The sequence below is a fragment of the Malaclemys terrapin genome, chromosome 12, assembly GCF_027887155.1.
Source record: "Malaclemys terrapin pileata isolate rMalTer1 chromosome 12, rMalTer1.hap1, whole genome shotgun sequence".
Taxonomy (NCBI): Eukaryota; Metazoa; Chordata; order Testudines; family Emydidae; genus Malaclemys; species Malaclemys terrapin.
Genome location: NC_071516.1, coordinates 14,673,478 through 14,699,423, shown reverse-complemented (window position 1 = coordinate 14,699,423; position 25,946 = coordinate 14,673,478). Strand labels below are relative to the sequence as shown.

Below are 25,946 nucleotides of genomic sequence, written 5' to 3'. Positions count from 1 at the left end.
GCACCTAAACAATAAGTAGCACCATAGCAGTCCAGTCATTTCAACTTGAGGAATGAGTACATCAAAAGGTCAGAAGACTACAATCATCATTTAGGGGCAGATTCTCAGCCTTGGTCCACTGCCTTTGTTCAAGGGAACAGAAACCAGCCACAGAAATTCCCATGCTTTGATTCCCAGCAAGCATAGCTATTTCTTGTACCTCCTTCCCCACAATTCCCAGCAAAGAGGCAAGTTTAAGGTCAGGAAGAAGAAATGGTTGGGGCACGTTTTAGTCACTTCACCCATAGCTGGTGTCTGGTCCCTTACATCATAATTAAACTCACATTCTTCCAAAAAAAATCAGATGCCTTTGAGGGCAACAATTTAGATCCCCAAGGAAGCACAAGTGACTCCTGGACCACAGGCTGCACATCATCAGACTGCAGAATCTCCATATGTGCTTCCCTTCCTGGGAAATTTAAATCTTCCGCTGTATTCCAGCTCAGGATCAGTTAAAATGGAGATCTTAGAAATACATTGGGCATGTTGTGCCCAGGCATTGGAATTACACCTGACCTGAATTAGGGTCTTAGTTCATATGTACTATTTCAAAGAAAGTTAGTGTATCCGTATGTGGAACTAAAACCTGGAGAGGATCTCTCGCTCCAGTTAGCAATGTGGGCTGAGGGAGGAGAGAGAGAATGGAATAATACCAACACCATAGACTTGCAAAAATCTCCAACTTTAGAAGCAGCAGGAGACCCTAAATTATTGAGCATTTTAGTCATTTCATATATATTATCCACCCTCCATACACCAGGGTGGGTTTATTTTGCTGTTGATATCAGAGGAGGATAGTAATTACATCTTAATGATTGTACAGCAGGGCTTATTAAAGATCCCCTTCGTGCTTCAGTAGAAGACTACAGGATCTACTGCAGACCTCCTTTGCTAAAGTGAATGATGACACAGACACCTTAAAAACATAGGTCTCACCAGTGTAGACAAGCCTTAACCACACAGCTGAGGTTCTCATTTTCAAAACAATTTATTTTAGTTATGAGTGAGAAACCATCCTAGCCCCTACACATACTACTTTAAAGAAAGTCATTTTTGCTCTGATTCCCATGTTTATTTTTAAGCTCAAGGCTTTCCATGGACTTCCCCTTCATTGAGGATTAAAGCCAAGATCCTCAAATGTGTTTAGGCACTTAATTCACATTAATTTCAGAAAAAAAGCGACAGAGTCCTATGGCACCTTATAGGCTAACAGACCCACTTCATATTCACCCACGAAAGCTTATGTTCCAATACGTCTGTTAGTCTATAAGATGCCACAGGACTCTCTGCTGCTTTTTACATATCCAGACTAACACAGCTACCCCTCTGATCATTGATTTCAGAGGGAGTTAGGCACTTAAATACCTTTATAATACATCAGCTTTCCAACTCTTCTCCCCCCCCCATACACCCAAATCCAGTTTTCAAGGGTGCTAAGCACAAGCAGCACCCCTTTACTTCAATTGGAGTTGAGAGTGCTCAGCGCTTCAACAACAAAAATACCACCACCACACAGGTCCCAAGTTGTTTCAGAAGGCATTTGTCCTCAGTGACCACTAAGTCCATGGCAAGTCTGAAGCTTTAAAGATCACTCCTTATCTGAATTATCTATGAAGAGTTCCTGATCTCTTCCATCCACTGTTAAGAATGCATTGCATAGAGTATAAATCTAGGAGAGGTCATCAAGTGGAGGTAACTGAAGGGGAAGCATGGGCTTCTTTTGCAATCTTTCTAGAAAGACAGCTAAATAGACGTTCTTCAAATTAGTTGTCTGGAATCTTGTATTCAACTGACCTTTGATCATTTAACTCTCCAGCATCACTTAAGTTTTTAAAACAAAAAAAGACAAAAAGGCAAATTTGCAAAACACCAAAGATATATTTACATCCACATGTAACAACATACTCAACTAAAGTGAAATACATTATAAATTAAAATGAGTAATGTGTGTCTACTGCTTGACAACTTAAGGTTTCAACAATTTAAAAAAATCAGACAAAATGGAATGAAATAAATATAACAAAACAAAATCAACAACTTGTACCTCTATACATGCACTGTTCTCTCCAAAGAAACATATAAAAACCAGTAGTATCCCAATAGTTAATACTGATGGGCAAAAGTGTACTTTGAAGTACAGGGTTGTAATTCCATGAAATGGGCAAATCTTTGGGTACATTGTTCTGTAATCCATTCCCAAGAGATTTGGGAAGAGGCCAAAAAATAAAACTTGGAAAAAAAAAAGTGTACCAGCATGAAAGAGATTCTTTTAAAGACAGATTTGGCAATTCAGATTTTTTTTTAATGCAGCCCTCTGGAATTTTTAATTACATATCCCCTTAAGATGCATAAGGACAGTTACAGCATGCATTCTATAAGACTCATTGAAAGATCAGAAAAAATAGATTAGCCATCTTCCAAGTGAATTCATCTTCAAAAAAAAATAAGCTATAAAAGTGCAAAACTAGAAAAACAATCTAGATTATGTACATATGGCTCAGCTTATGAACAGGAAAAAAAGTAAATAGTGTACAATTTCCTGATACACAGCACTTCATTACATTGCCAGTTTACAGAGACATTAAAATTAGATTCCATTTAAATTACAGGAACTAAGCCATACAACTAGAATGTCTCAAGTTGCATAATGAAAACAAGAATTTCTATGCTTGGCTATTTTACAATTGCTATATGAGGGGCAAAGAGCAAAATGAACAGTGCAAAAAAAAAAATTTTTTTTTTTTTAAACTAAATTATATGGAAGTCAAAACTAGGTACAGACGAATCAAGTCTCAATTACAGGCTTTATGTAGAAACAAAAGTCAAAATATGCAACAGCTCAACTGGCTGCTATCTGGCCATCCTCCTTTAAGTTTAATTGCATGTGCATTAGAAAAAACTCTTGCTGTCTTCATAAAAATACAAGGAACAAAGTTCTCCCATAGCAGACTGTTCCTTAGTATACTTCCAACACTCCAGTTTGTAATTAAGATGCTAGAGGGATATCAAGATGCTTCTGAGCACAGTCAAGTAGGGCAAACCATGATAAGCCACATCCCCTTAAGAAAACTTTGTAGTTCTTTAGGTTTTTATTGTAAGCCTGTTACATATTTGTTATTTTTGAGTCTGGACAAAATGATGCAGAAATAAAGATACTATGTTGTTCATAAGTGAAAGAGTATTACATTTGGTAAAAACCTAAACACTTGAAGTATTCAAATATTTCCTGTTTGTCCTGTGAGTCCTCTGTACATTCTGCTATTAGAGTTTAACTGTTGGTGATGGTGATGTTCATCTAAGAGACTATGAACTTAACATAAGGAGAGAATTCCGACTGTTCCAGGAACACTATGGAAGATTCTGCACAGGATGTGACAAGAACTGCTTCTCTCTCTTGCTTTTTAAGATAAGATGCTGGAAACATCAATTCAACAGAAGGAAAGTTTGCTTCAACAAATTATGGTCCTAGTATGTGCAAGATTGAACAGCAAAGAGTTGCACCTTAGCTAGGATGATCACAATACTTCTAAACTGAACAATTTAATGTCGTAGTTTTTAAATAACTTTTTCAAATGAACTAACAGTTATAGCAGAAAAACACAATATGAGAAACTGCCACCTCTATGAAAAAGGAACAGTATTTAAACCAACATGCTTAGATATTTACAGAGAGTTTACCTGAGGTGCAAGGATTATATACTATTTCAAACAGGATCTCTTTTCAGCAGCGCTCAAGTATGTAAAAATATAATTCCTAGCTAATATTTGGTCAATTAATTCTAAAGAAAAATATTATTCAAGACCTACTTTGAGATACACATTCGCCACACCTTTATAACCCAACTGTTCAGACTACAATTTTTTATGGCTATTTGGTACAAATGTTAACAGAACCAATATTATAAAACTGTAGTGTGTTTTTATATACAGTACAATCACAGCTTAGTTCAGTAGCTTTCACCATTCATTTCTCTCAAGGGATGAACTGCAAGTAATAACGCCACAAAATATGCATTTGCGTCCTCAGACCTAGAACAAACCAAAAATAGTTTTGTGCTATAAACTGTAATAAAATTCAAATACAGCTAGAGAAAGATCTTTAAATATTAAAATTGAAAATTTTTATACATATACACACACACACACACTTTAATAGGCATATTTAGACAATGTTTTCACATGAAGTGTGGCATCTATTTGGTAGATTAAAAATAGTCAATTAAATCAGCTTTTCAAGACATTCAAACCATGAATAGAAATAAGGAGGAACTAAAGTTAGAGACAGATATCTAAGCTGTGGGGGAGGTAGGGAAACTTGACTGGGAGGCATTTAGGGGGAAAAAAAAAAAAAAAAAGTCAGACGAGACTAGGGTGACCAGATGTCCCGATTTTATAGGGACAGTCCTGATATTTGGGTCTTTTTCTTATATAGGCTCCTATTAACTCTCCGCCCCCATCCCAATTTTTCACATTTGCTGTCTGGTCACCCTAGACGAGACCCAAGGAACAGTGCTGTAGCAAAACAATCTAACAAGCAATCTAACATGCTGCAGATATAAAAGCTTTGCTTTATGGACTAGAAAGGTGATAGTTAAGATCTGTAGAGCATGTAGAACTATATGTAAATTATTGCGTAGGTCTGGACACTGCAGCATTCAAGCAGCATCTACCTGAACTGGAAGGAATTCCAGAAAGAGGAACAAAAGCAGTTAGAGACTAGAGAGAATATATAAAGCAGGAGTAAAAACTGGATACAGAACGGTTTATGTATAGTCTTTTCTAAATGTTCATCAGCTGAGCATCTGAACACATCAAAAACAGTTACTTTATCCTAAACAGCGAGAGGGAAGAACTACCCTGGATTATAGTGATTTGGAGACAAAAGTGGATTGTGTGACTTGACCAAGGTTACACAGAGTCTCAACTCCAGAGTTACAGCTAACTGCCTTGAATATAAGACTCCCTCCTGCCTCTCTTGGAGAAACAAATAACTGATAAGGTTATATAACTCCAAGCACATATAATACATGAAGTGTCAGTGTCATAGAATATCATGGTTGGAAGGGAACTCAAGAGGTCATCTAGTCCAACCCCCTGCTCAAAGCAGGACCAATCCCCAGACCCCTAAATGGGCCACTCAAGGATTGAGCTCACAACCCTGGGTTTAACAGGCCAATGCTCAAACCACTGAGCTATCCCTCCTGAAGAATGATACACAGGATGCCATGCAATCTCTACCCAGAAAAATAGTTAAAGTTTGACTCAAGCAGTGGAAATTTAGTTATTTCACACCATCTTGTGAATATTCAAAAATGCAGTGCAATGCACAATCCCATACTGGCAGGGACGTTTGTCTGACATGATAGCTTAGATACCAAGTTTAGGGATCAAGTTTTCATAAGTGCATGAATCCTAGCTAATACCAGCTGCCTCCTCATTTGTAACGGTCAATTCTCCTTGCAGTTTTTTTAAACTTACATTTTAACTTTGAGTAGATCCTTCCCTTGAACACTTAATAGTCTGATATTATAACCCTTTAATCTAAATTTAATAGATTTCATTTAAATATTGCTAATGCTCCCCTTTGTTTTGGAAAACAAGCTCCTCCACATTTACTATCAAAGGTGAAGGTTCTAAACCAAGTCATTTGGACTTTTCAAAATACAATCCTAAACACTGACAGTGATATTTAGTTCATTTTTCATAGTAAAGGGGACTTTCATTCTTCTCACTGACATAATTCACACATTTTTTTCATAACTTTTCTAATAACTCCATGTACCAATATATTTGATGCCAGATTTAACAAATATCAAAAGTAAAACCATTTAATTAACAGGATTGTTTACCATTTCTTGAAGTAAATAATCAAGTTTTCTTGTCATTTGGTCGAAAACGTGCATTGCCAATAAAACTCTCATAACTTCGCTTTTGTAGCATGCTGTTAGATAAGTGTTGGTATGACACCGGCCTTTTTCCTGATAAAGTAAATTTTAAGAGGCATTAACAAGATTAGTTGGAAAACAAGGCTCATCATACAATTTACTCAAAACCCTTTTCATTTGCGAGTGAAGTGATTTTACAGTGCCTTTCACCCAATGATTTAAAAGTGCTTTACACAAACTACTTATGTACGTATGCTTTGCCACTGAAGTGCAGACAGCTATGGAGTGGAAGACAGCAATCAAACCAATGCACAGCACAACAATTTTAGAGGTACAATAAAGACATATTGCAGAAGAACAATCCTAAAAAAAGTGGTATGGAATTTTAGGCATCTAAGAAAAAAATAAAAACTTTAAATATTAGGGCCTTATATGAAACATCACTCCCATATACAGTAAGTAGAATGAAAGGCTGATGGAACCTTTAAAGTTTTACTCTTACACAGATCAGCAACATGTAAGCACAATGTAATGCAGCCTGTACACGTTTTTTCAAAACACTTTTATTATTTAGTAAAATATCAGTGTACCAGTCTAAAAGTGAATACTTCCAATGATCTAGAATCCACATTGCCTTATGTCCATCACAATAATTTTTATTGGGCTTGCATTGTAAACTATTTTACAGACACATTCAATTTAATTTATTTTAAAACTGAACAAGTCATCTATCTAAATGCAGTGGTATTAGGTACATGATTTCTACCTCCTCTACATGCGTCATATGCATCACTTTCAAACAGAAGTTTTTGATAATTTAATATGCCATGGTAACAGGTTGCATTTCAAGTTTAAGTTTCTTTTCAATGTGATAGTGTACAGAAAGTTTAGTTTTTTTTTTTTTTTTTAATCTTTGTATGTATTTACAATGGACAGACCTTGTAATGCTGTTACCAAGGCAGTATTGTGCTTATCGATTTAATTACTAAAAGTATCACTTAAGATTTCTAAATACAGGTTTAAAATCAATGCTTGGTCATATTAAATTTTATTAGCTTATGTCAAAAACATTGCATAAAACTTAGAAAAAGGTCATATCTGTTTCAAGAACCAATACTCCATTAGGATACAAAAGCTAAACTACTGTCTATATTCCATGAAAGCCTTAAATGCACTGTGAAAAAAAACAGTAATTAATTTTAATTAAATTAAAATGGCAAAGATAAATTAATATTTCAACATAATCTACAAAATTGCTGGAATATGCCTGAGCAATTATCTTCAATTTCCAGTCTCGGCCAGATCAATCAGCCAACAGGTTACCCTTGATAGAGTGTTGCCACTGCAAAGGATGACTAATTTGAGAGTAACACAAACTGAGTGGTTTCAGAATGTTTCTGTCTCTTCAGGGCAATGCAAACTGGCACAGTTTACGAGCAATAAACATGGTTTAATCAAGTTTGCCAAGTGGAACATATTCTCATGACAATTTGATCCAGCATTTAACGTGATATAACATGTTCATAGGACCTAAATAAGGTTTCCACAAGACAACACAGGCCATAAAAAGGGGTTTATCATCATATTTTAGAATATCATCAGGGAGAAATAAGGGTACCAGAACTTGCAGCTATACACCTGCAACTATTTGCATACGCTGTCTTATAAAACATATCCCTTAAGAGTTGCGAGTTATTACTACTTTTTACTTTACTACATACTACCTATGTACTTATAATGGGCAAGAAAGTTTCTCTGTAACTTATACCACAGAAGAAAAAAAGACTTATTTTCAATCTCCACCCCGCCTCCCCTTAAGTGTATAATACTAAGCACAATTTGCCTGTCTCCTATTCCCAACTCCCCCCGCCTTCCCTCTCACATAAAACAGATCCATCTGAATTTACTCATGCATGGGGCAACATCAAGAGGATTATCTGAGAGTTGGAGGATAATGGGACAAGTCAATGAGATGACAGTTTGCAAGAGGTTTTTTAATTATTATTTTTGAATGTCATCTCAAAAATGTATTGGCCTAGAAAGTCTATCTACTTGGTTTCTATCTACTTCTAAGGCCTTCTTCAATGTAATATCTAATTGAGGCCTTTTGACCATCTATGGGAAAAAATGGTGGTTTAGATGACTAAGAAGTGGAAACTGCAGAACTTATTTGATGAAGTTTAAATTCTCACCTGCAAGCTACAGACCTCACTGCCTACAGGTGCAGACATCGGCACCTGTAGGACTGTTCCTACAGACATTACAATTGCCACATGTTGCAATGTGTGTATTATGTTGTCTACAAGCTCAGATTTCAGAAGTAGAATTTTCTTCAGATGCCATAAAGGTTTTAGCATAGGAAGAGGTCTAGGTTTGCAGATGTTTTTAAGAAGCATAAAGGAAGGAGAAAATCCAGGTGAACAACAATGTAGGCATTAGAGAGAGTGTCTCATGCTTTGTTAGGAGCACTTATGGCACCTTAGAGACTAACAAATTTATTAGAGCATAAGCTTTCGCATCCGAAGAAGTGGGCTGTAGTCCACAAAAGCTTATGCTCCAATAAATTTGTTAGTCTCTAAGGTGCCACAAGTACTCCTGTTCTTCTTTTTGCGGATACAGACTAACACGGCTGCTACTCTGAAACCTGTCATGCTTTGTTGCTTCTGTAGGTTGAACTCATTCACACAAAAGGGGTTTGTTGCATTCCCACACCCGCAAGCTCCCATCCCTTTATTTCAGGGACTCCCTGCAATTCCCTCATTTCCCTTTGGCTCTGGTTGTGTCTCTCTCCCCTCCATAACTCCTACTGCCATACCATTGTACTCCATTCTGCCATGTGGCCTCCCTTTCCATCCTCCACTCCGTGTCACCATTCTTATTAATCTCTGACAGAAAGAGCGCCATTCAGGTTGTCAATATTTTAAACTCTACTGAGAGGATTGGCAGACCCAAGACAGATATAGATATATGTGTGTGTGTGCGCGTGTGCGCGTGCACACTAAGTAAATGCAAGCAAGGGGCTCGAGGTGTTTCCCCCATCAATTTCCTCCTCCTGGTTTTCATTAAAAATCAATAGGGTTCTACTCACTAATGCCTAGAGCATTTCTTGAAATTCTGGGATTATTGCATGCAGGACCTTCTTTTGCATGGCCAATAATGGCTTCAAGATCTACAGAAGGCCCTCCTTTGAGCTGAAGGACAGACCATCAGTTTCTTCTGAACATGTAAACTGCACATTACTCACAATAAGCAGTTTAACGAAAGATGAAAGGCCGAGACCGTTTCAAAGTTTATAAATTTGACTAGTGGATGGCTGTTTCTGTGTCTAGCTGTCACATAGTCAAAGAAGTTACAGGCTCTATCACTGCAGCCAGTGCTGTCTTGTGTTTCACCAAAAATGCACAATGGTAGCAAAGTAATGTTTACAGACAGATAATGTCCACATCAAATGAAGACTTAAATACTTTCTAAAAGCAAACTCCCACATTAAAAAACTTCAGTACTCAGCTAACAATAAGATTTTATCAGTAACTTCTGCCAAGAGCCAAGTTACTTAAGATATTTTGATACATTTATCGTTTCAAAAAGCCAATCCATCAGATAATTTCTCCCCTTTTACTCCCTTCATTGTTATTTATACAAGAATGAAAACATACACCCTCCCAATCCAGAGACAACCCATACCCAACTCACCATCTATTTCATATGTCTCCAAAGCAAGTCACATACCCTACCAGCCCAATGTTAATACATTTAAGTCCTGGGCTATGCTTAAAAATTAGATCAACCTAGCTAAGTTGCTCAGGGCTATGAAAAATCTCATTCCCTGAGCACCATAGTTAGGTCAATTTAATTGAAGAATCCTTTTTCAACATGGCTACAGCCTCTCAGAGATGGGATTTTTCCATCAACGTAGCTAATCCACTTCCATCGATGTAGTGTAGACATATCCAACACCTTAGCTGTTCTGCTGTGGCCTACACATTGCTGAGGACATTGCCCATGTAACTAGGAACCACAAATATAATTTCAAACACTCAGAAATGAATCAGATATTTCATTCCACCTCATTCATCAGATGAGAAATAAAGCTGTCACTCTTCCTCCAATATTCATACTAGTGGAGACTAGGTTTACACATCTCCACCCAAAACACCAATACTAACTATACCTTTGAACTTCCAAATGCAGGCTTAATATGTTGCCATCAACAAATCTTCCATGACCCAAACTGGTTTAGCACTATTGATTACCCACCACAATATATTGCCTTATTTTCACAGAGGCCAAGTTGCTGACAAAGTTTGAAAAGTACTTAGCATGCATGCCTCAATGGAACTCAATGGGTTATGAGGCATAATTAAAGTTAAGAAATTCTTTAGATGTTTAACATTTTAAGACAGTTTTAGTAAAATGCAATTGATATAGATAAGCTGCAAAGACATCTTACAAATCATATGTTTGGCTTTCTAGTTATAGACTGAGTTCTACATAGTACAGCATTTCAACTTTAGTGGCTGTGTTAGACTGCAGTACAAGAGTACAAATAAAAATAGGTGAAGATAGGAATAGCAAGATCCCAAGTTCAAGTTTCCCGCCCATAACTAAATTTAGTCTCAAGTCCACATTGACCTCAATGGGAGCTCTCAGATGGTCAACATTTTCTAAAATTAGGCAGGTGCTTAAAAATGGATTCATGTATTTAGCTTTAGGCTTCTGGTTTTGAAAGTCTTGGCTAAGACTAGAGTGATATACACCAAATGAAGTTCCTATAGTAAAATGTTAATACTATTGATTAGTGATGGGACTTTTCAATTTGAATATTAAACAGACAACACATTTCTAATGAAGTGTTCAGCTTCTATTAAAATGAATTACACATTAATGTAACCCACTGAAGTTTTTAGTTCAGATGTATAATATATAGGTTTAAGGCAGACCTGAAATAAGTTTTACAGGATTTAATATATTTTGGAGGTTGGGCTTTTTTTTAAAATGCTCTCTTTGGAAGAATTTCTATTAACATTCCATGGGGTCCAAGGTTTCTTTGCAAGATGTTTAACATCTAGCATTATCATTCTTTAATATACTTTAGAAACATTAACTGACCCACTGGGAGTACTAACAGTAGTACATATTTGACATCAAAGAATCAGAATAGCAGTCCTAGGAACACTTAAAAATTAACCTTTTAGAAAACTTCTACTTCCTGCAACTGATGTTTGTTACTGTGTATATGAAGCAACAAGTTACAATAATTGAATTTAAAATCTGAATACTTTCTGTGACCTCAAATTTATCATAAGCCATTGAATAAGAAAATAAAATGCTGACAAACCATCATTTGCATCACTAGCATCTACTGGTGCGGAAATAGTTTTGTGCATTTAAATATCTGATTTTGAATCATTTACCTTAAAATTAGAGCAAAAATGTAAGTTTTAGCACAGTTATAGTTGAGTATATACAGAGAAAATACAGTACCTTCTATTGGAGAGCTGGTTGCTTGGCCATTGCTAGGTCCAAAAGAACCATAAAGTGGTCCAGGGCTATACGGCTCATAGGTTTTCAGAATAGTCAGTACATTTCGAGAATCAACTTCATCTGAATTCAGAAGCCCTTGTTTGGTTGGCAAAACAGAGGATGCAGGTTTGGCATGTGAACATTCCTGAGGTAACAGATTTGCATATCTGTTTGCAACACGAGATCTGCTCATGTCATATCTTCTGTAATTAACCCTTGCAGAGTCAATGTGTTCAAGAGCTAACAGATTAGGTTTCACTCTTTTAGAAGACGGTTCACCAAATTCTAAGTTTATGTGACCCACAGATCTATTGCAGAGATATTCTCTTCCTCGATTACTGAACCAGGCAGATTCATTAAGGGGAGAATCATAGGAGCTATTGATACTGCTACTAACTACACCAGGTTGAGAAGCTGATATATTTAGAGTTTTTGCTTTAGCTTCACCTTTTTTTACTCTATCCATTACTGAAGAAATACTAGGATTTGAGTGCAAATCTTGCTGTGGTTGCCGACAGCTACTCGCCTGAGCTCCAATGCTTTGTGGTTTGTAAGACTTCAAGTTACTTGGTGTTGAACTGCTGGAATCGGCCATTGGAAAAACAGGGACTTTGCTCTGTAGAAGGGGACACTGTTTAGTCTTCTCTGTATGCAACTGTTTTGGTTGCATAGATAGGGAAGCCTTGCTTTTATTAGGGTTAAGAGACAGGGGAAGCACATCTTTACCAAGAAGAGCTGGTGGGCATCCAGTACGCCTGGCTTTAGCCAAAGCTTTGTTTCTGTAACCATTTTTGTTAACAGTGTCAGGATTGTATTTATGCATCAACCTCTGGTGTATCATTAGGACTTCTGGATAAAATGTTCTATAAGTACAAAACGGGCAGGTGCTGGTTGCTAACAAGCCTCTAGCAGTTGCGATCACTGAACATTCTTGCACTGTCCCAGTAGATAAATTTAACGGCTTTTCTTGAGAGCCCACTATATGCTTGTTTGCGCATTTTTCGGCGCTCTCTCTCATTTCTTCCATATTATTTTTGTCCTTTAAGGCACGAATCAACTGGATATCATCTCCTTCCACTGTCACTAAAGCATCTCTCTCTTTTTTATCATTGGGATCATTTGCCTGCGATTCCATTAATTCTTCCTCTGCTTTTAGCTTTTCCAGGTAAGAAGCGTCTGAGTTCTCATTCATTTGATTTGAGCTATTACCAACTGCACCCTTCTTTGAGTCCTGAGTATCATTATTCATGGTCAAGATGACTGGACCACTCAATATGCTCTGAAAGGAAGAAAATATCTCTTTTTGTTGCTTTACAGGTGGGCAGCCCTTTGCATCTTTGGCACCATCAATAAACCTTTTTAAGTTTTTGGTTTCTTGAGCACCATCAGTGGCTGACAGGAGGTTCATCTCCTGACTTTGTAACAAAACTTTGCTGTCACTTTTCACATCTGTTGCAACATCGGCCTGCTTCTCCTTGTGATGCCTCTCTAAGTGATACCTCAATGAAGTTTTCTGGGCTGCTGCATACTCACAAAATTCACATTTGTATGGTTTTTCACCTGAAACAGTTTCATCAAAGAATAAATTTGATGCATATTGATTCAAAATCTTCAACATAATTAAATTATTCCGTGGGTTTTAGAATTCACAAGACTAAGATGATATAGGTGTTCTTTTCTCCTCCCCCTGCTCAAAACATACACACTTATGCAGACTCCAAATTGATCCATGACCCCTAAGAACTATACCTAGTGGTTTTTGTGTGTGGGGGGGTGGGGGTGGGTTAGCTACAGTGACATCTTCTGGCTAGGATAAGAGTTTTTCCTACATGTTCAGAAGGTGTAAGGATGGTAGTTAGCAATCTGTTGAGCACAGATAAAAAGAAATAAGGATAATAAAAGGGACCCCAGTTGATCAATTGCAGCCATGTGTGGGCACGGCCAAAGACGACAACGACGAAGACAACAAGGGCTGGTCAACAAACGGGAATAATATTAGCCAAATGTATAAACAGTCCTTTGAGAAGAAAAATAGGGATATTTACGTTCATTAAAATACACTGACTGACAATTTCTTTGGAGGGGGGAGTACGTGTGGGGTATGGAAAAGAAGCTTTACTGAAAACAGAGACACCAGTCTCTTGACACTGCAGCAGTGGCACACACTCATACTTGGGAGTTGTATTCTGGATTTTTAAAAGCAGTGTGATAATTAAAAAGGGTAAAAAGCAGGATATATGTCACAAATCAAAGTGTAGCAGACATAACAAGAGTCTAGTGTAATATTTGTCTAGTTTACAGTAGATTTGAGTTTAGGAAATTAAAATAAATATGCATAGCTGTTTAAAGCTATGTTTCATATACTGTTCAATTGCAACAATGGAGATTATAAAATGGCTGAAATTAAGATTTAAAATCTTAATTTGTTCTTAACAGGAATCTAAAGTTCCCTCTGATCTGGATTAAGCAGACCTTCTCCTGAAGAATTTAAAATCCTTTACCTGTATGAGTTCGGAGATGAATATTGAGGTAATAATTTGAGCGGAAATATTTCCCACAATAGCTGCATTCTCTGGAGGCCCCAAGGTTTTTAACTCTTGCTCTTTCCAAGCCATCTTCATTTTTATCTTTGCAAGAAAAAACAAAACATGCAAACCTATATTACGAGTAAATACAGATTTGGGCTCCATGTGTTTCAACCTCAAAAAGCACAAGTGTCTGCTAGAAATCACGTTCCCCCCCATTTAATTAGGGGATGCTAACTCCAAATATAGATCTCTGATCTACTGCTATCTGACTGTCAAGAGAGTTAAGAGACTTCCAGTTGTGCGTCAGATAGTATTGTGGTTTGTGACTGATGAAAGATCCATTGGGATTGAAACAAAACGCAAAGCTAGGCTAGAGTTGAACAAATACATTTAATTAAACTTTAATCACTTATGCCTCTCTCCATTGTGTATGCCATATCTTATAAATCCTTTATGGGCCACAAACAGACCAAATGTTTTCTTTAAGACAGGAATTTAAGCTAGAAAAGATAAGATACAGACTTATAGTACACTGCTGCAGAAATTAGTTTGCACTAATCAATGGAATATCGTGCCTGTGAGAGACCATTTTAGTATCAACAGGTCTTGGTAAAATGGTCTTCATTTTTGTCCCTGGGAACTATCAATATTTAAGTTGAGATGTGGCAAACATACTGGGGTAAGGAAGTGACGTGACTAGTGTTTCACAGAATTTAACATTTTTTTCTAGTTCACAGAGAAACTTGGTCTCTTTTTGTAAGTGTAAGCACAAATAGTTACCACTAGAGGGTAGCAAGTGCAGCATAATGTCTAAGAAGGAAGAGGAGAAAGTTTTATTCATGAATACTATAAAAGTCAAAGTCAACAACTTTTTTTTTTTTTTTTTTTTTTTTTTAAAGCAGGCTGCACTGAGAATACTGTTGAGGACACCTACTGTCATTACTCAGGTGAAAATGGACTAGAAATTATTTTGTTTTAAATTATTTTTTTTTAAGTAAATTCATCCTTTTATTTGGTTAATCACTTATTGTTTCTCAAATACTGAAGTGGCTTAAAATGGCTCAAACTTGTGCTGGAAAAGTATTTTGTTTTTTAAATTTACTTTTAGTAGAAAATTGTGATAGCAGTTTTAAACACACCCATACAAACTGATATATGCATTGGAACTATGACTCAGCATCTCATGATAACTGTTTTAATGCAGGAAGATAACAGCAACTGAGAAGGATCAACAACAAGAAGTACATTTAGCATTTCTTAATTCAATCAGTATCACAGCAGCCAAAGTAAGGGTTGTGCATTGCTAAAATTGGAAAAAATGCAATAGTGTGTGCCAGGACATTCTGTACGTTGTATCTTGAGGTTATGCAAGTATCCTTTCTTTAAATGCGGACACAAAGTAGGTCACAAGAAGAAGGTGCAAGACTATAGTTAGAAATGCTAAACAATTAAAATACCATCTTTGCTACTTTTTTTTTTTTTTTTTTTTAATATAAACCCTAATCCCCTATAGAGTACAATAAATGTTAACTCTAAAGTAATTGTTAAAGTTTTAATGGGCCAGATATTCCTGTCCTACACAGGATTAGAACTTTGAATCTCAGCAGTAACACACGGTTTGATCCTGACTGCTCTGGCCAAGGAAACTGTGTTAGCACTTTTCTTCCAAGTAATGTATTTAAGCATACCGGTCTCTTAGTCAATCACATGCGAATAACTTGCCTACCTTTCCTCTTTCTGGTAATTTAAGGCTGTTAGTCCCTAACATTGAGTTTTTCTAACTTCACATCATTCAAGGGAATATGCTACATACAAGAGCATCAACCAAATTGTTTAGAGTTAGTTCTTCAGTTTTTAAAGTTCTAATATCTGCAGATACTAAACACTAGACTGTTCTGCCTGCTGCCACAATAAAGGGAGAAAATGAAGAATAACTTTCATTTTACAATATTTCTCCAGATTATGCAAGGCCATATAGGGAAGAAAAACTGGAAATATTAGTCCATAAGCTAAATTACTACTTAACTGGCATCACAGAGACTGGGTGAGATAAATCTCATGGCTGGAATATTGACAGAGGGGTATAGGTTGTTCAGAAAGGACGGGCAGGGGAAAAAGGAAGAAGGTGTTACATTAGACATCAGAAATACACACTTGTTCCGTGGTTCAGAAGGAGATTAGAGGCAGACCATTTGAAAGTCTGAGGAAGATAAAAGGAGAAAAAACAAAGAAAAACACAAAAAGAGGGGATATGTCATGGTCAGAGTCTAGTATAGACCACTAAATCAGGAGGAGGAGGTGGTATAGGAGACATTTCTAGAGCAATCAACAGAAATATCCAAAAAACACTAGACCTGATAGTAAGGGAGGATAAATTGCCCAGATATCTTTTGGAAAAGTAATATGTCAAAATACAAAAGGCCCAGGACATTCTTGGACAATTTTTTGTTTCAAAAAGGTGGAAGTAGTAATTAAGTAGATTTAATTCTGACTAACAAGGAAGAATTGGTTGTAAAGCTGAAGGTGGAAGGCAATTTGAGTGAAAGTGATCATGAAATTATTGATTCTAAGGAAAGGAAGGAGTGAGAGCAGCAAAATAAGGACAACAAACTTAAACAAAACTAACAAGCCCAGAGAACTGGTCGTTAAGGTCCCATGGGAAGAAAATCTAAGGGGAAAAGAAATTCAGGAGAAACTGCCAGCTCTCAAAGAGACAGACACACACAAGCAAACTATTCCCACATGGAGGAAAGAGGCCAACAGGACTCCATTAAGAGCTTTTTAACAACATGGGGAGGAGAAAAAAAAATAAAGGAATCCCACAAAAAGTGGAAACATGGGCACATTGTTAAGGGTGTGTACAAAAGAATAGTACAAGGAGGTAGGGACAAAATCTGAAAGATTAAAGCACAACATAAGTTACACGTAGCAAGGGACACAACAAGCAATAAGAAATGACACACACACACACACACACACACCCCTACCTAACAAGAGGACGAAGGAAAGTGTAGGTCCTATACTTAGCAGGGAAGGAGAGGGAATAACAGATGACATTGAGATGGCTGAAGTGTTCCTATTTTGCTTCAGTCTTCACTAAAAGGGTAACTTGTGATCAGACACTTAACACAATTAATATTAACAAGGGGGAAGGAACAAACTAAAATAGTATTCTTTAACCTGTTTTCCTAAGTTAGATGCACTCAAGTTGACAGGGCCTGACTGAATGCACCCTAGAGTACGTCAGGAACTACCTGAAGGAATACTGGAACCATAAGCGATCATCTTTCAGAACTCATGGAGCACAGGTGACGTCCCATAAGACTAAAGAAGGGCAAACATAGTACCCATCTTTAAAATGGGTAACAAAGAGAACTTGGGAATTGTAGATCAGCCAAGCCTATCTTCAATACTTGAAAAGATACTGGAACAAATGATTAAACAATCAATTTGTAAGCACCTAAGGGATAACAGAGTTATAAGGAATGGCCAATATGGATTTATCAAGAATAAATCATGCCAAGCCAATCTAGTTTCCTTCTTTGATAGGGTTACCGGCCTAGTAGATTAAGGAAGTTGTAGATGTGATATATCTTGAGTTTAGCGAGGCTTTTGGTAGTCCAGCGTGACATTCTCATAAACAAGAGAAATGTGGTCTAGATGAAGTTACTATAAGGTGGGCGAAAGGCCATACTCAAAGAGTAGTTGTCAATGGTTCGCTGTCAAACAGGGGAAATATATCAAGTAGAGTCCCATAGGGGTCTGTCTTGGGCCTAGCACTATTCAATATTTTCTTTAATGACATGGATAAAGGAGTGGAAAGTATACTTAATAAATTTGAGAATGACACCATGGTGGGAGAGGTTGCAAGCACTTTGGGGGACTGGATTAGAATTCAGAACAGCTTTGACAAATTGGAAAAGTGGTCTGAAATCAACAATATGAAATTCAGCAAATACAAGCGCAAAGTGCTACACTTAGAAAGGAAAAAGCAAATGCACAACTATAAAATAGGGTTTAACCATCTAGTAGTAGCAGTAGTACTGCTGAAAAGAATTTGGGCATTACAGAGCATCACAAATTGACTTTAAGCCAACTATGTGATGTAGTTGCAAAAAAGGCTAATATTCTGGGGTGTATTAACAGGAGTGTTGTAAGTAAGACACAGGAGGTAATTGTCCCTCTCAATTCAGTAGAGGTGAGGCCTCAGCTAGAATACTGCATCCAGTTCTGGGCATCACACTTTGAAGAAATTGGAGAGACAATCCAGATGAGAGCAACAAAAATGAGAAGTTTAGAAAACCTGACCTATGATTAACAGTTAAAAGAGTGGGTAGTTTTAGTCTTGAGACAAGACGACTGGGGACAGGGGGTCCTGATAATTGTTTTCAAATATGTTAATGGCAGTTATAAACAGGATAGCAATCAACTGTTCTCCATGTCCACTGAAAGTAAAACAAGTAATTGGCTCAATCTGTAAAATAGGCTGATTTAGGTTTGATATTGAAAAAGACATTCTAACTATAGGGATAGATAAACACTGGAATAAGTTACAAAGGGAGGTTGTGGAATCCCATCATTGCATGATCTTAAAAACTGGACAGACTTCTCAGGGATGATCTAGATGGCCTTGAGGTCCCTTCTAGCCCTATATTTCTATGATTATTTTTCAAAAGAAAGTCACTATATTTGGACTACAGTTGCCAAGCAGTTTCTCAAGAATGGTACCCAATACTATTAAGGATTCTTGGAAATGGGGATAAGAAGAATGATTATACAATTTTAGTTCTCTTCATATATAGTTCTTTGGGGGGGCAGGGGGCGCTAACTTAAGCTTGTACATTACACTGCATTTCATTTTAAACATGCAGTGACAACTAATTCTTTTTCTGTGGCAATAAACTATTTAAAAGTCTACTTTTTTAACCAGTTATTTTAGTGATTTTTTCCCCCTAACCATTGCCTGCACTTGCTATTTAGTTTGGTAAATTAATTTACCACCATAATTTCCTAAACCCAAAGCATAAAATATTTAATGTCCTTGTGTTTATGTACATTAATGAGATGATCTCAAAGTGGAGATACCAACCCCCTAACATTTTGTCGTCTCTTGTCATCGTTTATGATGGACAAATTAGGCAGATAATTTAACATTTCCTTGCTTCGTACAAGAAAAAAAAATTACAGATATCTATGCTATTTTAATCTAAAATGTTCATATATACTTCTTACCCAAATGCAGTGTGTCTGGTAGTCCATCTTCAGATCCATCTTCAGAGCCTCCCTCTGTTCGGTCTACTACTCCATTTTCATGTAGGGTTACAATTAAGTCTGCACAGCATGTTCTAGAAGTGGCTGAAGTCTCTACATCAGTCCTCCTATCTCTCTTATGTACTCTTGAATGAAGAACTAGCTGGTGGTATGTTCTAAAGGCTTTGCCACACTCTGAGCAGTGTGTTGGTTTCTCTTTGTTTTGTGACAATTTAGGCTCCATCTCTATAGAAGGCACTTCACCACTGGGATGTTTCAGTTTGTCTTGGGACAGGGTACCATTTCCTGGACAACTGCTACTTTTATTTACCTTTGACTTCCCAGCATTTTCAGTCTGACTAACCTGGCTACCTTTATTTGTATTCCAAATTTCACCAAGTTCTTCTTTATCAGATGATGAATCATCATTGTCTGTACTCCCTTCTTGCCCTGGTTCTTTAATCTGTCCATGGCCAATAGCAACTTTACCTTTGGTTGCGAGCTGCCATGCTTGATATGTATTGAATGGATCCAGTTCAGCTATCCATTTCACAGGTTTTTCTGATTTACTCTTTTCTGGAGTCACATTTGGTCTTAAGTTCAAAAATTGCAGAAATTCTTCTCTCTGAGCCACTCCTCCTTTATTGGCTCCATCAGTGACTTGTGGGCTATCACCATTGGATGCTGACTCTTTGGTGTGCACTTTACTGTGCTCAATTAAGTTCTCTTTATTGAGAAATAGGAAACCACAAACCATGCAGATTTTGTAAGGTGATGTTACATTTTCAGTTACATGCTCCTGTACCACCTCATTAATTGTTACTGGGCTTTCAGAACCTTGTTGAAGCTTATTTCTTGAACCAGGTTTACCAGTATGCGTTCTCATGTGATTTTTGAGGAACCAAGGCTCTTTAAATCTTCTTCCACATACATTACACCAATATGTGAAAGAGTCCTTATGCTTTTTCATGTGAGTCTCAACATCAAAAGCTTCATCAAACGTTTGCCCACAAACTTCACAGCTAAATTCTTCATTGTCCTTTTCATTATTTTCTGGTGATGGCAAGTCCGTTCTAACTTGACATTTATCAAGAGGACTAAGATATTCTGCTTCGACACGCAGAACTGCTGGTTCACAAAGCGTTGGTCTATGTTGAGTTAGGACATGCTTACCAAGTTCTTCAGGATGTTTAAAAGTCTGATCACAAAACATGCAATCCAAAGACATACACCCCTCCGCTTGCATCAAGAACTTTTCTTGCACATTTTTGTAAGAAATTGTGTTGGTCCCTTTTATCGGCATCGAGGCATCATTATTCTCCATCTGTGCACCAACAGTACTGGCTATCCCATCTGGTCCCTCCATATATACTAAAAGGGGTTGAGTTGGCATATTTCCTGGGTTTCGTTCCCTATCATGTATTAATGTGACGTCTCAATTCTTCCTGGGACGTTCTCTGGTCACAATAAGGACACTTGTAAGGTTCTCCTCACATATGCATGCAGATATGCTAGGCTAGAAGACTACTGCATGGAAGTTCTTGCCACAGATGTCGAAGGAGATTTAATGGTATATGAATACAGATAAAAATCAAAATATACCCATTGGTTTGTTTTCTTGAGCTACTTTTTCTGCTGTTTAAGTTCACTTAACATTAAAGAGAGTCTGTAGAAGTCATCAGTTGCACTTATTTCTCCCTTTGTAATATTTCAAATACTTCTATTGTGCAGGACAGAGTCAAGAAGAGGCTCAGTAGAACAGAGAACTCCGGCACCTAGAGAAACAGAACCACAACTAGCTTTTAAAATTTAAAAAAATATCAAAAAATGAAACCAGTAAGACTTTTTAAAGCGCTATTAATCATATCTCAAATACACAGATAAGTTTTATATTGAAGAAGCCTTTAGCACTCATTCAAAATACAAGCTACGTTTCCAATATGCCATAAAGAAGGGTTAGATTACATCTCTTCCCTGACCTACTGGGAATAAGCAGCATAATCTTGAACACCAACTCATCTTTTTCCTGCTAATTTCTATACTAATTTATGATATAAAAAGCATTTCACCCAGCTACATTAAAAACTCATCAGGACCCATATTTCAGATTACAAGTCTGCTGAATCCATATATCAGTGCGTATATTAATGCATTTTTAAGTGATGCAACAAGCTGAGGTAGTTACACATTAGTGCTGTGAAAACTGCCTTTTAGAGAGATATACTGTAGGATTTTGGATTTTATCCTTATGGCCTATGAAAAGGAAAGAGGAGAATTCTAAACTTTTCCAAGCTTAAATCAGCTTGAAATTATTTTCACATTAGTGGCAGATAGTACAAGTTAGTAAAATGTCAGTATAAATATAACAGCCTCACTAATGCCACTATTTAAAAATCTGTCACTCTGTTGAAAAAATCTTAAAGAATTAGATTGGATACAAAAACTAGGTATTAGTGTTTAAGTGCATAAACTGCAGACACTTCATTTTGAATCCCATTTTACATATCTATTTTAGATTATACACACAACCCCCCCCACTTCTAAATGTAAACGCAAATGCTTCCAATTTAGAATTATACATTATTATACAATTATTAAGTGTTTTTAATCTCATTTACCATTTAAATAATATTGAAAAATGTTGATGTAACCAGTTATACTTACTGTACATTTGTAAACATCATTACATACCAAATTAAATCTATTCACGGCAATAAGTCATCTTCTTTGGACAGTCAAAATAAAAATGATAAAGCAGAGTCCAAAGGACTCTGTCTTTTTTTTATTTGTTTATTTATTATTAAAGGAAATAATACACACCATCTGCTTATTTTGAATGCACTGCTTTCTTCAGATTTTCAGATGTGTGGAGTTCTGGACTTATTTTATTTGTTTGCCTTAAACCTTGAAGTTTCCCAAGTTACCACTATTTATCAAGAATTTCCCGCAAGAGATTCAGAAAATACAACTTGAATTACTATGCTTCAAAGCAGTCAGTCAGTTTGCGCATGGCACATTATTATGCCCCACATAATATCAGTTCTCATTATGGTATCCTGAAAATAGTTCTTTGAGTTTATTTTGATGAGAAGAAGTGGTCAAATTTAGGTTGGGCTTAGCTAACACGCTAACTAAATCCAACCTAAATTTACCCTGGATGTAATAATTTTTTCCCTGAATGTACTTGACCCCTTCAGTGTTTTAGCACATGCTTTACTGTATCATTCTTTACTGTGCCATTATTCAACTGAAAACCTCAAAACACTTTCATAAACAATGAGCCTTAACATACTCCTGTAAATTAATTATTATACCCTTTTTATAGACTGTGAAATTGAGGTAGAAAGATTAAGTTATTTGCCCGTAGAATTCAGAGGTCCCAATTCTCAGTCCATCACTGCCACGAGGCAACTCTTCCTGTCTAAATACAGTCTCGGAATTCTTGTAATAACTAAGCAGGTTGAACCTATGACATGGTCAACTTAAATTTTAAATTCTCTTTCTTTTCTGCGAGTGAACTTCAGCCATAAAGATTTCATTTATTAATTTTGACTAATTAAATGTCAGGTTGACCAACAATAGTGATATAAGACTGGCTTTGTTTTTAGAACATTTTGGTGCTGTATGCAAAATTTCTCCATGGAGCTAAAATACTGAAGTATATTACTAACATGTGAACTCACTAGTTAATTTTTTATTTCATATTCCCACTTGTTGCTTTGTTCAGTGTCTTTAGTACATAAATACAAATTATAAAATTACTGGTGATGGATCCATGGTTTTGCCGTTCAAGTTTATCGTTTTATGGTAAGTATGAGTAGGGTGAATGTGTATGTTGTGATGGGAGAGGCATTGAGTTGTGTGGATGTCAAGTGAGGAGTGCCTGCTGCAGTGAGGGGCTGTGTGTTTGGGGTAATTGTGTGCATTGGTTGTGTTGTGTAGATCTGTGGGGGTGGTGAATGAGGGGTGTGTGCTGTTGAAAGGGGCAATCTTGTATGCTGTTTGTGGTGTTGTGCAAGTGGTTGTGTTGATTTGTATCTAGGTGATTTGCGCAGGTGGCAACTGAGTGCATGGGTGTGGCAGTTGGGCAAAGTAATTCACCATTTATGCAGTCTCCTTCTGACAACCAATGAGACTGTTGCATGCAAATTAGCTGTAGAATAACGGCCTTTCATGGGGTTAACCGCTATCACAGTGGTCCAGGATGCTTTGCATATTAAAGTTACCTGGTACAGGCCTTACTGCAACTGTACGCCACACAAGTGTAATTCATAAGATAAAATGGTCAAGAACTTGAAAATTGGGTGGTAACAGACTATGAAATTCAGTGATGATTCAACCTGGTGATATTCTGAACACACGCAAAAAAGCTCTCAACCATGCTTGTAGCTTCCACCACTTCACACGGGACTCAGACATTTTAGGCTTTGGAGTGACACACAGATCAACATTCCTGGAATGTTATTAGATATAGGACAGGATGGTATTCTGTGGCAGAGCTCAGATGTGATCTTTGTTGTATAATGGAAGCTACCTAAATGAAGGGTATTTTATTTGTAAGACAGATGAACAGGCAGCTTTGAAAATCTGAGCAGCTAATGGCACAGTATCAGCAAGCCACTTAGCCCTCTTACCTATCATCCAGGTGTGAATTTTTTTTTTTTTTTAATCTGTTTAACTCTAACTCTTTAGTGAATATTCAGGCAAGATATAGAAACTGGCCCATTTTAGAAACAGTTGCTATTCATTAATAGCAACATGTGCACATAGTTCCTCTGAAGTGTATGAGAGAGTCATTCTAAACAGCAACTGCCACACACTGACATGTGTTCTAGGTCAATCTGTCAGTGCCAGAGATGGGTTAAGAACCTACTTCACCTAGACAATCTCAATTTGTTGTGTGGCAATGAAATTCTCTAGAAGCACTCAGTTACAGGGAAAGAATCTTTTCCATGTAGTTTCATCTACATGTCAGTTTAGCAAATATTCGGAAGAAGAGGGTGTTTCTTCCATCTTTCCTTTGATCCTTCTTGCAGTATACTACTTAACTGAGAAATACCACCATGAAGCTAGTAGCAGACCAAAACCTGCTTTCAGCAACTGCCAATTGTGAAAAATACTTTCTTGTAGAAAGTGAAGGCCTCCATACCAAATTCCAGGGCAAGTTTTGTCCTAACTCTCATGCAACAAGATAACCACGAACTCCTTGCAGACTGGAACCATTTAGAGTCAATGAATTCTCTGGATGTGTTGGGAAATAGTTGACTGAATTTTTGAAGTTTCACGAACACAAGTTTAATAATTCACTCTTCAGAGTCAAGCTCCAGTAGTGCAAGCCCAGATCTATAGGCTCAGACTCACTGCCATGAAACCTGGTTCCTTTGAAGATTTAAGATGTGATTTTCGAAGTAATTTACACATTTAGGCCAGATTTGTAGAAGTTCTTAGCACCTAGTAGCTTCCATTTTTCTTAATGGGCGCTTCCATGTGAGCACTTCTGAAAATCTGGTCATTACTAACCCTCAACACATCATTCTGAGGAAATACAAAAATAGTAAGATAGATAAATATTTCAGACACAGCATACTCTACCAGTAGGGCAATTATTGCTGTCAAAAAAGAGATGTGGTTCAATAGGACAAGAGCTACTTTTAGTAAAGAGAGTCTCTCACCTGTAATTTTAGATCATGAAATCTAGTTATAGAGCATATTCTGTTTTCCACCAAAAATGTGGACTCTTCCAGGTAGATTGAATTAGATTCAAACTACCCAAGTGAAGTGAACAGTAAAGGTCAAAAAAAATTGAAAAGTGAGCTTTAAAACAACAAGACTGAGTTTTCTGGCTGATACATTTCAGACTTCCTCCATCAGTCAGAAAGATCCTAAGAGTAGGGCATGTTTTATGTTTGGAAATCAAGTATTAATAAATCAATACTAGACAAGAGATTAATTCAGATAAATAGCAGCTCCAATTTCCTACTGAAATGAAGGAAATCCTTTCCCAAAGGAATCAGAATATAAAATTATTCAATTATTAAATAAAAATGTACTTTTAAAATGAGAATTAAAACATTGTTTTACTCTATCTAGAATTGGCACACAACTCATGGTCCATGACACATTCAGAATACTGTCCATCTAATTTAGTTATACAATTACTACTTTTTACTCCTGTGAACACTGCAGAGACGAGTTGGGATCCATTTTGGTTCAATCAACAAAATTATATGAACTCCAAATGCAAGGCCAATCCTGCAGCTACAACTGGGCAATTCCATTGGAAACAAGGTTAACCCAAAGTAGAATCTGGTCTGCAATAACATTAATACTTGTGATGATGGATGAGACAGAAAACAAAGAATACAGTTTGAGTTTAATAGAACTAGCAGTTAGGAAAACATTTTTACTTCTAAACTGAACAAAGTAAATTGGGAAGTCAGTGAGGGACAATCATGTAAACAGATTCCAAGTACTTACTTTCAGATTAAGACTACACTGATACAACAGAACATTGATCACAAAAGTGCCAATAGCACAACCATTCCTGAGGAGGAAACCCCAAATGGCTGACTCCACCAGTGGAAGCACCAAGAAAAAGAATTTACCACAAGTTAGCTCACAAGTGGTAAAATCCTACCGTAGCCAAAGCAGTTTGTTGTTGTGTTAGCAGGTTACAGCAGACAAGAGTTTACCATGCCCAGCGAACACAGGTGAAAATTAC

At 36.9% G+C, this 25,946-nt stretch overlaps 1 protein-coding gene across 4 annotated transcripts in view; it reads right to left on the bottom strand.

Moving 5' to 3' along the window:
* Window positions 1–961: 961 nt before the first annotated feature.
* The window catches only part of ZNF217 (zinc finger protein 217), a 38,592-nt gene continuing 13,607 nt past the window's right edge, over window positions 962–25,946 (bottom strand). For all 4 annotated transcript variants that reach the window (XM_054045285.1, XM_054045286.1, XM_054045287.1 and 1 more), the window contains exons 2-6: window positions 19,208–21,000; window positions 13,949–14,074; window positions 11,409–13,007; window positions 5,889–6,017; window positions 962–4,068 (exon numbers count right to left, since the gene is read on the bottom strand). In XM_054045285.1, coding sequence (XP_053901260.1) covers window positions 5,908–6,017; window positions 11,409–13,007; window positions 13,949–14,074; window positions 19,208–20,618 — 3,246 coding nt within the window. In that variant the 5' untranslated portion in view covers window positions 20,619–21,000 and the 3' untranslated portion in view covers window positions 962–4,068; window positions 5,889–5,907. The remainder of the gene's footprint in view (window positions 4,069–5,888; window positions 6,018–11,408; window positions 13,008–13,948; window positions 14,075–19,207; window positions 21,001–25,946) is intronic.